Source organism: Thalassophryne amazonica, chromosome 9, assembly GCF_902500255.1.
Source record: "Thalassophryne amazonica chromosome 9, fThaAma1.1, whole genome shotgun sequence".
In the NCBI taxonomy this organism is placed as follows: Eukaryota; Metazoa; Chordata; class Actinopteri; order Batrachoidiformes; family Batrachoididae; genus Thalassophryne; species Thalassophryne amazonica.
Genome location: NC_047111.1, coordinates 13,120,451 through 13,133,111, shown reverse-complemented (window position 1 = coordinate 13,133,111; position 12,661 = coordinate 13,120,451). Strand labels below are relative to the sequence as shown.

The 12,661-nt window shown below is 50.1% G+C and overlaps 1 protein-coding gene across 1 annotated transcript in view; it reads left to right on the top strand.

Moving 5' to 3' along the window:
* Positions 1–11,227, top strand: part of LOC117517376 — a 38,228-nt gene extending 27,001 nt beyond the window's left edge. Inside the window, exons 12-16 of the mRNA XM_034178374.1 lie at positions 168–289; positions 10,229–10,390; positions 10,521–10,658; positions 10,894–11,015; positions 11,092–11,227. Coding sequence (XP_034034265.1) covers positions 168–289; positions 10,229–10,390; positions 10,521–10,658; positions 10,894–11,015; positions 11,092–11,098 — 551 coding nt within the window. The 3' untranslated portion in view covers positions 11,099–11,227. The remainder of the gene's footprint in view (positions 1–167; positions 290–10,228; positions 10,391–10,520; positions 10,659–10,893; positions 11,016–11,091) is intronic.
* Positions 11,228–12,661: the final 1,434 nt, after the last annotated feature.

Genomic DNA, 12,661 nt, shown 5'->3' with positions numbered 1-12,661 from the left:
GAGCTGATGGAGGTACAACACACACACACACACACACACACACACACACACACACACACACACACACACACACACACACACACACACACACACACACACACACACACAGAGAACAAAGTTACTGATCTGATATATATTTGTAATTGATGTGTGTTTTATCCAATCAGAATCCCAAGGGTCACGAGGCCCTGCCCCTCCTCTTCTAACCTGGCAGGTGACTCAGAATAAGATGCCGTGGAGCATCGTGCTGCTGCTGGGAGGAGGCTTCGCTCTGGCCAAAGGCAGCGAGGTAAAAAATACAAAGAGTCATGCGATGAACCATACTTCATTTCCACACTGATTCATTCTAAAATTCTGGAGAGGCTGGTCCTTGGACATCTCCACCCCCTGGTGAAATCATTGATGGATCCACTTCAGTTTGCATACCGGTCTGGCATTGGAGTGGACGATGTTGTCATCTGCCTCCAACATTGAGCTCTGTCACACCTGGAAAAGCCTGGGAGCTCTGTGAGAACCATGTTTTTTGATTTCTCCAGTGCGTTCAACACAGTACAGCCAGTGCTTCAGAGGGAAAAACTGGAGATCACAGGTGTGGACCCTTGCCTGTCATCCTGGATCTTGGAATAACTCACAGAACGACCACAATACATGAGGACTCGGGACTGTGTCTCTGACAGGGTCATCTGCAGCACGGCAACCCTGCAAGGAACCGTCTTGGCTCCCTTTCTTTTCACCCTCTACACTGCAGACTTCATGTACAACCTTGTCAACTGTCACCTGCAAAAGTTCTCTGACGACTCTGCAATTGTTGGCCTCCTCACTGACGAGGATGACAGAGAGTACAGAGGGGTGACCCAGGACTCTGTGGACTGGTGTCAGCAGATCCGCCTCCAGATCAGTGCGGGGAAAACCAAAGAGCTGTTGGTACAGACCCTCTTCACCGACCCTGGTGAAGCTCCAGGAAACGGATATTGAGATAGTGGACTCTTACAAGTACTTGGGTGTTCACATAATCAATAAACTGGACTGGTCAAAGAACACAAGTTGAGGTGGACTCTACCTGCTGAGGCCACTCAGGTCCTTTGGACTGCAGGGGGCGCTCCTGAGGACCTTCTTTGACTCTGTGGTGGCATCAGCCATTTTTTACAGAGTGGTCTGCTGGAGCAGCAGGATCAAAAGTGTTGAGTGGAGGAGACTTGACAAAGTGATGAGGAAGGACGGTTCTGTCCTGGGAAGTCCCCTGGACCCAGTGCAGCAGGTGGGAGAGAGGAGGATGACGGTTTATCCCACCAATATGGACACACTGATACCAGTTTTGTAGATAGCTGGTAACAGTGAACTCTTGATACTTGAACACTCATGTGCGATATTACGATACATTCTTTCTGCTTGTATATAGTGTACTCTATTCTAAATGGACTACATTTATAAATGGACTGCATTTATATAGCGCTTTTCCATCTGCATCAGACACTCAAAGCGCTTTTCAATTATGCCTCACATTCACCCTGATGTCAGGGTGCTGCCATACAAGGTGCTCACTACACACCGGGAGCAATAGGGGATTAAAGGCCTTGCCCAAGGGCCCTTAGTGATTTTCCAGTCAGGCGGGGATTTGAACCCATGATCTTCTGGACTCAAGCCCAACACCTTAACCACTAGACCATCACCTCCCCTATTCTGCTGTATATATTATTGTTTCGCACAGAACTTCACTTCTGTATTTTGGTCATTATTTTTTTTCTTCTACTTTATTTTTACATACTTGCACTGTTGTTCTGTGACTGTACCTGTACTGCTGTAACATCGTAAATTTCCCTGTCGTAGGATAAGGTCAAGGCAGGGCCATAAGACCAAGGCATGGCCATAAGGTCAAGGCAGGGCGATAAGACCAAGGCAGGGCCATAAGGTCAAGGCATGGCCACAAGGTCAAGGCAGGGCCATAAGGTCAAGGCAGGGCCATAGGGGAGGAGAGGACTATAAGGTCAAGGCAGGGCCATGAGGCCAAGGCATTCACACAAGGTCAAGGCAGGGCCATAAGACCAAGACAGGGCCATAAGGTCAAGGCACGGCCATAGGGGAGGAGAGGACTATAAGGTCAAGGCAGGGCCATAAGGCCAAGGCATGGCCACAAGGTCAAGGCAGGGCCATAGGGGAGGAGAGGACTATAAGGTTAAGGCAGCACTGACAGAAGAATCATCCAAATTTACACCTCATCCCACCACAGTAATGGTGGCAGACAGTTCAGTCCTGACAGACGTGTCTGATGGGGTTCTGGTGGCTGATCCTCCAGTCAACTGAAAACCACCAAATGTTCGTGAGATCAGAAACAGCTGAGGGTTGCGGTACTTCCAGGTATCTGCAGTATTGGAGTTGAGCATCTCAATGTGGGTAGAGGTGATGTGTTCATCTCAGGCATCTTTGTTTAGATCAGATGGTCAGGTATCTTCCATGTTAAAGAAAGGACTTGTTGTCCCTCTCTGGAAAGGAAAAGATGGTTGTACAGTTCATGGATCTGGTGAATGGAAGCCACATGACATTGAGAGAAAGATATTGATACAAAAGTGAGAAAGCACTGAGCCAGAAGGCGGGATTCTCGATTTACCAGTTAGTTTACACTCCTATCCTCACCTATGGTGATGATCAAAAGAGCAAGACTGTGGAAACAAGCGGCGGAAATGAGATTCTTTTGTCCGGTATCTGGGCTTAGTCTCCAGGACAGGATGAAAAGCTTGACTATCCAGGAGGGACTCAGAGTGAAGCCGCTGCTTTTTCGCATCGAAAGGAGCCAACTCAGGTGGTTTGAGATTCTGGTGAGGATGCCCCCTCGTCGTATCCCTAGGGAGGTCTTCCAGGCACATCCAACTGGGAAGAGACCCTGAGGAAGACCAAGGACACGCTGGAGGGATTATGTTTCCCAGCTGACTTTGGATCCCCCCAGGAAGAACTAGAGGATTTGACTGAGGGTAGGAAAGTGTGGAGTAAGCTGCTTGGTCTGCTGCCACCGCAACCCGGACTGGGATAAGTGGCAGAAAATGTATGAATGAATTCATGTTATTGAGACACTCAGCAGGTGTGTTGGGAAAGTGTAGTGACACGGACCCACAACAGGGGGCGTAAACGAATGGACAATGGTGGAAGTCAAATATGAACACTTTACTGTTGTAAATAGCACAACTCAACACAGCAGATTACAGAATATGTACAAAAATCAATTAACAAAGGTGTCGTGTGGGCAGGCTCGAGGATAGAAGACGTCTGTCATGAGAAGAACCGGAACCACACGATTTCCTCCACCACCGAACCTGGAAAATACTGGAGCCGCCAAGTTCCGAGTCCCCAGGTGGCCACCGTCTCCACGTGTCGGATCTGGTACTGCTGGCGAGGAGCAGAAACAATCAGATGTGGGTGTATGAACACCCAGTAACACTTATGTTGGATATTCCACCTCCACCTCTCATTCAGAAAACTGGCACGTGCAGTTGTAAGTGTACTTATCAAATGTTGGGGCTGAGAAGGTGTCAGTCCCAACTCAGCCTCAGCTACAAGCACTCACAGAAACCCAACTGCAAAAATAGCACAAGCAAAAATATTGTCGTAACGGATAATCACAACGGCTGAGAATTTACCTCCTTAGGTAGATGATATCTCGGCAACGAGGTGGAGATGATGTCCGGTCTTTATGGAGTGGGTTGATGAAGTGTAGATGGGTGACAGCTGTCAAGAGATAATGAGTGACAGCTGTCACCCCCGGCTGTGTCCGTGGTGGCAGCGCCCTCTCGTGCCTGAAGCCCGCACTTCAGGCAGGGTGCCCTCTGGTGGTGGGCCAGCAGTACCTCCTCTTCTGGCGGCCCACACAACAGGACCCCCCCCTCAACGGGCGCCTCCTGGCGCCCGACCAGGCTTATCCGGATGACTGCGGTAGAAATCCGCCAGGAGGGCCGGGTCCAGGATGAAGCTCCTCTTCACCCAGGAGTGTTCTTCGGGTCCATACCCCTCCCAGTCCACCAAATACTGGAACCCCCGGCCCATCCGACGGACGTCCAGGAGCCGGCGCACTGTCCAAGCCGGCTCCCCGTCGATGATCCGGGCAGGAGGCGGCGCCGGTCCGGGAGCACAGAGGGGTGAGGTGTGGTGAGGTTTGATCGTTGACACATGAAAAACCGGGTGGATCCGCAGTGAAGCTGGGAGTCGGAGCTTCACTGCGGCAGGACTGAGGATTTTGAGGATTTTGTATGGTCCAATGTACCTGTCCTTGAGCTTCGGAGAGTCCACCTGGAGGGGGATGTCCTTTGTGGAGAGCCACACCTCCTGCCCAGGCTGGTAAGCAGGGGCCGGGGACCGCCAGCGGTCTGCATGGGTCTTCGCCCTCGTCCGGGCCTTTAACAAGCCAGAACGGGCGGTGCGCCACACCCGACGGCACTTCCACAGGTGGGCCTGGACCGAGGGCACACCGACCTCTCCCTCCACCACGGGAAACAATGGGGGCTGATACCCCAAACACACCTCAAATGGGGAGAGGCCAGTGGCGGAGGACACCTGGCTGTTATGCACATACTCGATCCAGACCAGATGTTCACTCCAGGCCGTCGGGTGTGCGGCCGTTGGGTGTGCAGACGTCACACAGTGCAGGGCTTGCTCCAATTCCTGATTGGCCCGTTCTGCCTGTCCGTTGGTCTGCGGATGATACCCGGACGAGAGGCTCACAATGGCCCCCAGTTCCCGGCAGAAGCTCCTCCAGACGTGTGAGGACCACGATCAGAGACAATGTCGATAGGTATCCCATGCAGACGGAAGACGTGGTGGACCAGGAGGTCTGCAGTCTCCTGGGCCGTGGGGCGCTTCGGGAGGGCCACGAAGTGGGCCGCCTTGGAGAATCGGTCCACTATCGTGAAGATGGTTGTCATGCCCTGGGACGGCGGGAGGCCCGTGACAAAATCCAGACCGATGTAGGACCAGGGGCGATGAGGCACAGGAAGTGGCTGAAGAAGTCCCTGTGCTTCTGGTGGTCTGCCTTGCCCCTGGCACAGGTGGTGCAGGCCTGGATATATTCCCGGACGTCAGCCTCCTGGGACGCCCACCAGAAGCGCTGCCGGACCACTGCCACGGTCCGTCGCACCCCCGGATGACAGGAGAGCTTAGAACCGTGACAGAAATCCAAGACAGCAGCTCTTGCCTCTGGTGGGACGTAGAGCTTGTTCTTCGACCCAGTTCCGGGGTCCAGGCTCCGTGCCAGGGCCTCCCGGATGGTCTTCTCCACGTCCCAGGTGAGGGTGGCCACGATAGTGGACTCCGGAATGATGGGCTCCGGTGGATCCGACAGCTCAGTCTTGACTTCATCTTCATGCACCCGGGACAAGGCATCCAATCTCTGGTTCTTGGTCCCGGGGTGGTAGGTGATTCGGAAATCAAAACGCCCGAAGAACAGTGACCAGCGGGCTTGCCTGGGGTTCAGCCGCTTGGCGGTCCTGATATACTCCAGGTTCCGATGGTCAGTGAAAACCGTGAAAGGCACAGACGCTCCCTCCAACAGGTGTCGCCACTCCTCAGGAGCCTCTTTCACCCAAGGAGTTCCCGATTGCCCACGTCATAGTTCCGTTCTGCCGGGGTCAACCTGCGGCAATAATAGGCACACGGATGAAGAACCTTATCGGTCTCTCCGCTCTGGGATAGCACGGCTCCTATTCCTGAGTCAGAGGTGTCCACTTCAACCACAAACTGGCGGCTAGGATCGGGCTGCACCAGAACGGGTGCAGTCGAGAACCAATGTTTCAACTCCTTGAACGCGGCACCACACTGATCCGACCAGGTGAAGGGGACTTTTTGGTGAGGTCAGGGCTGTCAGGGGGCTAACTACCTGACTGTAGCCCTTAATGAACCTCCTGTAGAAATTTGCGAAGCCGAGGAACTGTTGCAGCTTCCTACGGCTTGTTGGTTGGGGCCAATCTCTCACCGCCGCAACCTTGGCCGGATCAGGGGCGACGGAGTTGGAGGAGATGATAAACCCCAGGAAGGACAAAGAAGTGCGGTGGAACTCGCACTTCTTGCCCTTCACAAACAGCCGGTTCTCCAACAACCGCTGCAGAACCTGACGTACATGTCGGACATGAGTCTCAGGGTCCGGAGAAAAGATAAGTATATCGTCCAGATATACGAAGACGAATCAGTGCAGGAAGTCCCGCAAGATGTCATTAACCAAAGCTTGGAACGTCGCGGGGGCGTTAGTGAGGCCGAACGGCATGACCAGGTACTCAAAGTGACCCAACGGGGTGTTAAATGCCGTCTTCCACTCGTCTCCCTTCCGGACCCGAACCAGGTGGTATGCATTTCTAAGGTTCAATTTGGTAAAGATCTTGGCTCCATGCAGGGGGGTGAACACCGAATCTAATAAGGGCAACGGGTATCGGTTGCGAACCGTGATCTCGTTCAGCCCCCTGTAATCAATGCATGGACGAAGTCCGCCATCTTTCTTGCCCACAAAAAATAAACATGCTCCCATCGGGGAGGTGGAGTTCCGGATCAGCCCGGCAGCTAATGAGTCCCGGATGTAGGTCTCCATTGATTCGTGCTCAGGTCGTGAGAGGTTGTACAGCCTGCTGGACGGGAACTCCACGCCTGGAATCAAATCAATGGCGCAATCATACGGATTTTGTGGGGTAGGGTGAGTGCCAGATCCTTGCTGAAAACGTCAACAAGATCGTGGTACTCAACCGGCACCGTTGACAGATTGGGAGGGACTTTGACCTCCTCCTTAGCCTGTGAACCGGGAGGAACCGAGGATCCTAAACAAACCCGATGGCAGGTCTCGCTCCACTGCACCACTACCCCGGACGACCAATCAATCCGGGGATTGTGTTTTAACATCCACGGGAACCCCAAAATCACGCGGGAGGTAGAAGGAGTCACAAAAAACTCAATCTCCCCCCGATGATTGCCAGACACCACCAGAGTTACTGGTAGTGTCTTGTGTGTGATTAAAGGGAGAAGGGTGCCATCTAGTGCCTGCACCTGCAATGGCAAAGGGAGCACCACCAGAGGGAGCCCTACCTCCCTGGCCCATCTGCTGTCTAGCAGATTCCCTTCTGACCCCGTGTCCACCAGTGCTGGGGCCTGAAGGGTTAAATTCCAGCTAAGGATTGTAACTGGGAGTCGTGTGGAAATATGTGTGTGTCCCACGTGAATGTCTTGGCCCACCCTAAGCCCAGTTTCTAGGGGCGGGCGTTGGTGTATAACCGCCCAGGGCAGTCTCTCAATTGATGCTCAATTGAGCCGCAGACAAAGCACGCCCCGCAGGCCAGCCTCCTTTGTCTATTAGGTGGTCTAAATGTGGCCCTGCTCGTGTCCATAGCTTCGTCAGCAGGGGGAGCTGTAGCCACACGGAGTGTAGAGGCCGTGGAGCGTGGGGAGGGCGGTGCCCTTTCGGAACCGGAAGGGAGAGGGACGGCGCGTGCCCGACCACGCCCTTCGTCCCATTCCCGACGGCGTTCCTCCAACCGATTGTCTAGCCGTATAACGAAATCGATAAGCCCATCTAAATCCCGCGGTTCATCCTTAGCCACCAGGTGCTCCTTCAGGACCGACGACAGACCGTTTATGAAGGCGGTGCGGAGCGCAGCGTTATTCCAGCCGGATCTCGCAGCCGCGATGCGGAAGTCAACTGCATAAGCGGCTGCGCTCCGACGCCCCTGTCTCATTGACAGCAGCACTGTCGAAGCGGTCTCTCCTCTGTTAGGGTGATCAAACACTGTTCTGAACTCCCTCACAAACCCAGCGTACGTGAGAAGGAGCCGTGAATTTTGCCCCCAAAGCGCCGTAGCCCAAGCGCGTGCCTCTCCTCAAAGCAGGTTAATCACATACGCTACTTTACTAGCATCAGACGCATACATCACGGGACGTTGTGCAAAGACGAGCGAACACTGCATAAGAAAGTCTGCGCACGTCTCCACACAACCCCCGTACGGCTCTGGGGGGCTTATGTATGCTTGAGGGGATGGTGGGAGGGGTCGTTGAACGACCAGTGGAACGTCGATATCCTGCACAGGGTCGGCAGGAGGAGAAGCTGCAGCAGCGCCCTGAGTGCGCGCTTCCACCTGTGCGGTGAGAGCCTCCATCCTGCAGTTAAGGATGACGTTTTGCTCGGTCATGTGATCCAACCGAGCAGTAAAGGCGGTGAGGATTTGCTGCAACTTACCAATCACGCCTCCTGCAGACGCCTGTGCATCCTGCTCTTCCATTGGCTGTTCAACAGCTGGGTGACGCCCCTCGGGATCCATGACCCTGGCCAAGATATACTGTTGGGAAAGTGTAGTGACACGGACCCACAACAGGGGGCGTAAATGAACGGACAATGGAGGAAGTCAAATATGAACACTTTACTATTGTGAATAGCACAACTCAACACAGCAGATTACAGAATATGTACAAAAATCAATTAACAAAGGTGTCGTGTGGGCAGGCTCAAGGATAGAAGACGTCTGTCCTGAGAAGAACCGGAACCACACGATTTCCTCCGCCACCGAACCTGGAAAATACTGGAGCCACCAAGTTCCGAGTCCCCAGGTGGCCACCGTCTTCGCGTGTCGGATCTGGTACTGCTGGCGAGGAGCAGAAACAATCAGATGTGGATGTATGAACACCCAGTAACACTTATAGTGGATATTCCACCTCCACCTCTCATTCAGAAAACTGGCACGTGCAGTTGTAAGTGTACTTATCAGATGTTGGGGTGAGAAGGCGTCAGTCCCAACTCAGCCTCAGCTACAAGCACTCACAGAAACCCAACTGCAAAAATAGCACAAGCAAAAATATTGCCTGTAACGGACAATCACAACGGCTGAGAATTTACCTCCTTAGGTAGATGATATCTCGGCAACGAGGTGGAGATGACGTCCGGTCTTTATGGAGTGGGTTGATGAAGTGTAGATGGGTGACAGCTGTCAAGAGATAATGAGTGACAGCTGTCACCCCCGGCTGTGTCCGTGGCGGCAGCGCCCTCTTGTGCCTGAAGCCCGCACTTCAGGCAGGGCGCCCTCTGGTGGTGGTCCAGCAGTACCTCCTCTTCTGGCGGCCCACACAACAAGGTGTTGTGCATCCTGCAGGAATCAGCAACATTAATTTTAAATCTGTGCCATTTTATAATGACGGCGATGATGACAATGACAATAATGATGATGACGACGATGACAATTGCGATGATGACTACAATGACAGCAACGACAATGATGACGACGACGACAACCATGATGATTACGACAAAGACAATGATAACAATAACAATGATGGTAATGATGATGACAATAACAATAATGATGATGATGATGATGATGACAATTGTGATGATGACTACAATGACAGCAACGACAATGACGACGACGACGACAACCATGATGATTACGACAAAGACAATGATAACAGTAACAATGGTGGTAATGATGACAATGACGATGATGATGGCGATGACGACAGCAGTGATGATGGCGACGATGATTGCGATGATGGCGGCAGCAACAATAATCGTGATGATGATGATGACAATGACAACAATGATAATAATGACTGTCATGATGACAACCTCGATTATGACGATGGCAAGGATGACAGTAATGACAATGATAATGATGGCAGTGACCATGACAATGACAATAATGATGATGAAGATGATGATGAAGACGACGCTGATTACAATGGTTATGACGGCGATAATGATGATGATGACACTGACTATGATGATGACAACCTCGATTATGATGATAAAACAATAATGACGATGGCAATGATGACAATGACCACGACAATGACAGTAATGATGATGATAATGATAGCAGTGACCATGACAATGACAATAATGATGATGAAGATGATGAAGATGACGCTGATTACAATGGTTACGACGGTGACAATGATGATGATGACGATGATGACAATGACAACAATGACTATGATGATGATTGCGAAGATGATGACAAGAATGACAATGAAAATAACGACGATGATGATGACGACAGCAGTGATGACAATGATAAGTATTACGATGATGATGGCAATGACATTGATGATGATGATGATGGCAGTAGTGATGATGACAATGATGTTGACGATAATAATGACAATGATGATGATGATGAGAACAATGACAATGACTATGATGATGATGATGATGACGACAACGATGATGATGATGATGATGATGACGATGATGATGTGCATTATTTTGTGGGTGTGTCTCCAGGAGTCTGGTTTGTCAAACTGGCTGGGGGATCAAATGACGCCACTTCATTCAATCCCGTCATGGGCCATCGCCGTCATCCTCTGCCTCCTTATCGCCACCTTCACAGAGTGTGCCAGCAATGTTGCCACAGCGACACTCTTCCTGCCCATCCTGGCCTCCATGGTACCACAAAACACACAAAACGCATGCAGTAGACATGATGACAGTCACCGTCAGTGTCAGAGCGGTGGTGAAACATGGCATTCACGCAGAAGTCAGAGACTTAAGAATAAATTTTCCCGGTGTGTTTCAGTCACAGTCCATCAAGCTGAACCCGCTGTACGTGATGATCCCCTGTACTCTCAGTGCCTCCTTCGCCTTCATGCTGCCGGTGGCCACACCCCCAAACGCCATCGTCTTCTCCTACGGTTACCTTAAAGTGTCCGACATGGTGAGAGCTGACTCATCAGCATGAGACAACAAAGGCTTTGACTTATTGAGACCCACTCATGATGTTGTCATTACATCCTCTTCCCACTCTTCCTCACCTCCTTCTTCTCTTTCCTTCCTCATTTGCCTCTTTTTCCTCCCTTTCCTTTCATCTTCACCCTACTTTTCCTGCTTTCCGGCCTTCCCATTCTTGTTTTTCCTTTTCTCCTCTCACTCCTCCTGTGTGCCCCCTGCAGGCTAAAACGGGCATGGTGATGAACATCATCGGGATCGGCTGCATCACTCTAGCCATCAACAGTTGGGGTCGCGTCCTTTTCGCTCTCGACTCATTTCCTTCGTGGGCAAACGCCACCGCTCCACCATAATCAATCAATCAATCAATTTTTTTTTATATAGCGCCAAATCACAACAAACAGTTGCCCCAAGGCGCTTTAACCATAACAGCAGATATTGTTTCTGAATCCTGCAACTCGTCACGGTTTCTCACTTTCATGAACTCCACTCTGCCCCCCACTCCCTCCCCTTACAGCTGAGGCTGATGGGTATTGTAGTTTTGCACTGTTTTTCCGCAACAACATCAATCAATCAATCAATCAATTTTTTTATATAGCGCCAAATCACAACAAACAGTTGCCCCAAGGCGCTTTATATTGTAAGGCAAGGCCATACAATAATTATGTAAAACCCCAACGGTCAAAACGACCCCCTGTGAGCAAGCACTTGGCTACAATGGAAAGAAAAACTCCCTTTTAACAGGAAGAAACCTCCAGCAGAACCAGGCTCAGGGAGGGGCAGTCTTCTGCTGGGACTGGTTGGGGCTGAGGGAGAGAACCAGGAAAAAGACATGCTGTGGAGGGGAGCAGAGATCAATCACTAATGATTAAATGCAGAGTGGTGCATACAGAGCAAAAAGAGAAAGAAACAGTGCATCATGGGAACCCCCCAGCAGTCTACGTCTATAGCAGCATAACTAAGGGATGGTTCAGGGTCACCTGATCCAGCCCTAACTATAAGCTTTAGCAAAAAGGAAAGTTTTAAGCCTAATCTTAAAAGTAGAGACAATAAACATGAGAAAAAGATGTGAAATTGCCTGTATGGTTGTTCAGTTATTCAGGATGATTCTATATTTTAAAAAAACATAAAGCAAATTAAAAGAAAACATTAATAATACAACCCCTGGCAAAAATTATGGAATCACCGGCCTCTGAGGATGTTCATTCAGTTGTTTAATTTTGTAGAAAAAAAGCAGATCACAGACATGACACAAAACTAAAGTCATTTCAAATGGCAACTTTCTGGCTTTAAGAAACACTATAAGAAATCAAGAAAAAAGATTGTGGCAGTCAGTAACGGTTACTTTTTTAGACCAAGCAGAGGAAAAAAATATGGAATCACTCAATTCTGAGGAAAAAATTATGGAATCACCCTGTAAATTTGTAAATCAAATCAGATCTGCTCGTTAGTCTGCATCTAAAAAGGAGTGATCACACCTTGGAGAGCTGTTGCACCAAGTGGACTGACATGAATCATGGCTCCAACATGAGAGATGTCAATTGAAACAAAGGAGAGGATTATCAAACTCTTAAAAGAGAGTAAATCATCACGCAATGTTGCAAAAGATGTTGGTTGTTCACAGTCAGCTGTGTCTAAACTCTGGACCAAATACAAACAACATGGGAAGGTTGTTAAAGGCAAACATACTGGTAGACCAAGGAAGACATCAAAGCGTCAAGACAGAAAACTTAAAGCAATATGTCTCAAAAATTGAAAAATATACAACAAAACAAATGAGGAACGAATGGGAGGAAACTGGAGTCAACGTCTGTGACCGAACTGTAAGAAACCGCCTAAAGGAAATGGGATTTACATACAGAAAAGCTAAACGAAAGGCATCATTAACACCTAAACAGAAAAAAAAGGTTACAATGGGCTAAGGAAAAGCAATCTTGGACTGTAGATGACTGGATGAAAGTCATATTCAGTGATGAATCTCGAATCTGCATT